The 3,352-nt window shown below is 46.0% G+C and overlaps 1 protein-coding gene across 1 annotated transcript; it reads right to left on the bottom strand.

Moving 5' to 3' along the window:
• Positions 1-803: 803 nt before the first annotated feature.
• Positions 804-3,075, bottom strand: LOC115683900 (probable protein phosphatase 2C 25). The gene is made up of 4 exons (XM_030608549.2): positions 2,514-3,075; positions 1,735-2,073; positions 1,434-1,613; positions 804-1,320 (listed from the first exon to the last, which is right to left on the bottom strand). Exons 1-4 carry the CDS (start codon positions 3,027-3,029, stop codon positions 1,159-1,161), a joined length of 1,197 nt encoding a protein of 398 aa, XP_030464409.1. The 5' UTR covers positions 3,030-3,075; the 3' UTR covers positions 804-1,158.
• Between the last annotated feature and the right edge of the window lie 277 nt (positions 3,076-3,352).

Raw genomic sequence — 3,352 nt, 5'->3', positions numbered from 1 at the left:
GTTTGAAGGCACTTCTTTCTTTGAAGCACTTTTAAGTTAAGATGAAAGGAAAGGAAGGACGATTCCGCCTTGATTTTACTCCAAAAACATGAGACGTGGTACATCATACACTCGTACCTTTGCAAGTGTCTAAAGTTACAAAATTCAGATCAGGAAGTCACTTTGGAATTTGACATTTGTTCGAGTGAGTGAGTTAGTCGAGTCTTGGGTTTTGAACAGCTTGCTGAGTTGTTACTCTCAAGACTGATTCATTCTAAAATTAGAGTTCGCAGTATTGTTTTACTCCTTCTGAATTTCATTTTCGTTGGAAAATCCAGAATCCTGCATCGCGAAACCCTTGAATCAAACATGATCCGTGCGTTCTATCCAAAGAGTCCGCATCACGTTGGGGCCACAGCCCAAGCTACTCGTTTTCTCCCCCGTTCTAAAGTGTATGGTGGGCTCGTGTATGGTGGCGCGGAATTGAGAACAGGGTCCATGAAGTCTTCTAGATGCAGTCTCAAAGCCCAACCTCCTTCATCGACCCTGTTCTCAATTCCGCGCCACCATACACGAGTTCCATATTCGTATCCCATATGACTGTAGTCTCTAAGACGTGATCAGTTTGTATGGACGATAGCTCATTAACACCGACTGATAGAATAAATTGAGCGAAAGTCAATATATTACAAATGAAAAACTCACTATATACGTGATCAGTTTGTATGGACGATAGCTCATTAACAGCAGCAGCTTGATCCTTAATCTAGCCTTTCATGAAATGGATAGAAATCTCATAAGAGGGGTTCCAGAATGGAAATGGCTAAGGTAAAAGAACTTAATTTCATATAAATCTGCGAGGCAGTATCTTTATACATGTAACGAATGAATAGAATGTTGTACCCGTCAAATAAATCCTATCACTGATGTAAGGGGTCTTAAAAATCCCCAAAAAGAATGGTTAATAGAGGTACTATATCAGAGTAGCAGAAGCCTACATGATAAGCGAACAAAATGTGTATGATCAAAGCCATCGTCATCAATAATGTCACCACCGGAACCGAGCAACATGAAGAAGAGTATCATCTTGTCCACAAGCCTAATCAGCCCCAGCAACAGTTAGGCAAATCTAAGTCAAATGCTAGTCCAATCTCTCAGTCATAACTATGTAGTAAGCCATCACATGTACCGACCCAATTGAATCAGCATCACACTTATGTCATCGTAAGAGCCACGGGAAACAGAGAGGTCCACAAGCTTCCTACAGGCGAGCATTGGTTCGGGCCCTTTGGTACCCATACATAAAGGCCGAGCAATATCTACAGCTTCCTGGTTACTGACCTGAAATCGACGGCACAAAAGAACTTCAGTTCCTTTTCAACAAAGCTTCCAAAGGATTCACGAATAATTAGCATGCTCATTTGTTTTTTTTTTTTCCAGAAACCGGAGCTCACCTTGTCCCATAAACCATCAGACGCAAGAATCAGGAACTCGTGCTCAGCTTCAATTTTTAACATGTTCGTTTCCGGCTCAGCTGTTACCCACTTTTTGAAATGCCGATCTCCGATTCCTCTGGACACAGCAAGAGAACCCTGAATTCTCCAGACTCCATGGTAAATATCAACATACCCACCCTGCAAAGTAAAATGAACATAGAACATTAAGTCATGAATTCGGCTGGGACAATCTTAAGATAAATCTTCAGCGGTATGCAAGTTTCAGGAAAACAGAATTAGATATTTTCTAAATCCTCACCTCTGCCTCAATGCGTTCCTTTTCATCTTCCCTACAAGGCCTGTGATCAGATGTGAGAGCCTCTGCAGTGCCAGCTCTACAAAGAACAGCTCGACAATCTCCAGCATTAGACACGAAGAGGTTGCCCCTTCTAACCAAGGCAGTTACACAGCATGAGCCGCCTCGTGATTCCTCGTTCAGAAAGTCCAAATCGGTCTTCAGGTAACCAAGCTTCACAGCCGTCTCCGTTTCACCCTCGTCTCTTCTCATAACTTCATCAATGATATTCCTATTCAAGTTTTCCGCGGCAAACTCCGCAGCCATTGCACCTCCATGCCCATCGAATACACCAAACAACGCCTGCAAATTGAAAGTAGCAGAATCAGATTAGTGTCCTATTGCATGTTGGCCGAAAGCTACAACGAACTGAACTGACCGAAATTCCTTTCAGAACTAAAACTTTTCTCGAGTTCATCACCGTTTCTTCGATTTTAGCTTCAGACAACTTAAGTCAGTAACCTAAAGCTTCCAACCAGTTTCTTTCTGGTGATCACAAATACGAATCACGTCTCATCCTGAACCGTTCTAGAACAGTAGCATAAACCAAATTTGGGATTTCCATCAAAACCCTAAACTCTTCGACTAAAGCTAAGCAACAGAATTAAATCCCAGGAAACAATATCACATAATCGCTAGGTTCAAATTTATCTAGAGTACCTAGGTATTCACAATCCACCCCGTCATCATGATTAAGAAGAAGCCCTAACTGGAAAAAATAAAAAAAATAAAAAAAATTTTACCTGCTTGCTATCTCCATGGATACCGACCGAAGCAGAATACCGATCCTCCATGGCTTCCCTCCTCCCTCTCTTGCAATAAACAGAGTACCCGTACTCCTCCCTCTCCTCGACCACGACATCCCTCGCCGGCGTCGAAGGAACCCCGAAGCACAGCGCCGACGCCGGTATATCCAGCCTCGCGGGCCTCTTCCGCTTCAGAATCGTCGGCGACGTGCCCGAGCCCGCCGAGATCGGGACGGAATTAGAAGTCGAAGAAGAGGAGTTGGAGAGGCCGGTGGGCGGCTTCTGGAGCCGGAGCCGGAAAGGCGACGACGGCGACGGGGAGGAGGAGGGCGAGGAAGAAGAGGGAGGAGGAAGAGGAGGAGGCGGGGAGGGCTTGAGGTGAGCGAGGGACAGGGAGAGGGACCCCTCGGGGGAGGAACAGAGGATGGAAGCCTTGTTGCAGAAGAGGGAGGCCGAGATGCCTCTCGACGGAGAGAAGACCGGGGAATTGGAGACTGCCACGGAACAAGACATGGCTGCCGTCGTCGTCGTCGTCGTCGTCGACCGAGGTTGGTCTCGCCTGTGGTTCTCGCTCGATCCGCGCTCGGATGGTGTTCGGTCCAACGTTCGATTTTTCTTGCGCAGGAGAAGAAGGACGAAGGAATAAAGATTGTCGTCTTTTTTTCTTTTTCGCCGGTAGAGTGAGAGAAAGAGAGACAGAGATTGAAGGGTATATAAATGAGGGGGGTGGGGGTGGGGTCCGTGGGGAGGTCAGTGGTTTCTTTGCGGGAGAGCCGCGTGTTTGATGGGGAGGGAGAGAATTTTTCAGGTTCATATTCAACTCTGGTTTGACCGGG

Source organism: Syzygium oleosum, unplaced genomic scaffold, assembly GCF_021117445.2.
Source record: "Syzygium oleosum isolate NSW1041296 unplaced genomic scaffold, Sole_v2.1 Sole_v2.03, whole genome shotgun sequence".
Lineage (NCBI taxonomy): Eukaryota > Viridiplantae > Streptophyta > Magnoliopsida > Myrtales > Myrtaceae > Syzygium > Syzygium oleosum.
The sequence above is the reverse complement of the archived record's forward strand: the minus strand, read 5'-3'. Positions and strand labels throughout refer to the sequence as shown.

What these genes read in the sequence shown, in the direction of transcription:
- LOC115683900 (XM_030608549.2), bottom strand. Translation starts at nt 3,029, where the DNA reads ATGTCTTGTTCCGTGGCAGTCTCCAATTCCCCGGTCTTCTCTCCGTCG. An exon ending in AGGAACGCATTGAGGCAGAG is followed by an intron (nt 1,614 to 1,734) that starts GTGAGGATTTAG and finishes TTTACTTTGCAG; the next exon opens with GGTGGGTATGTTGATATTTA. An exon ending in CTGATGGTTTATGGGACAAG is followed by an intron (nt 1,321 to 1,433) that starts GTGAGCTCCGGT and finishes CGTCGATTTCAG; the next exon opens with GTCAGTAACCAGGAAGCTGT.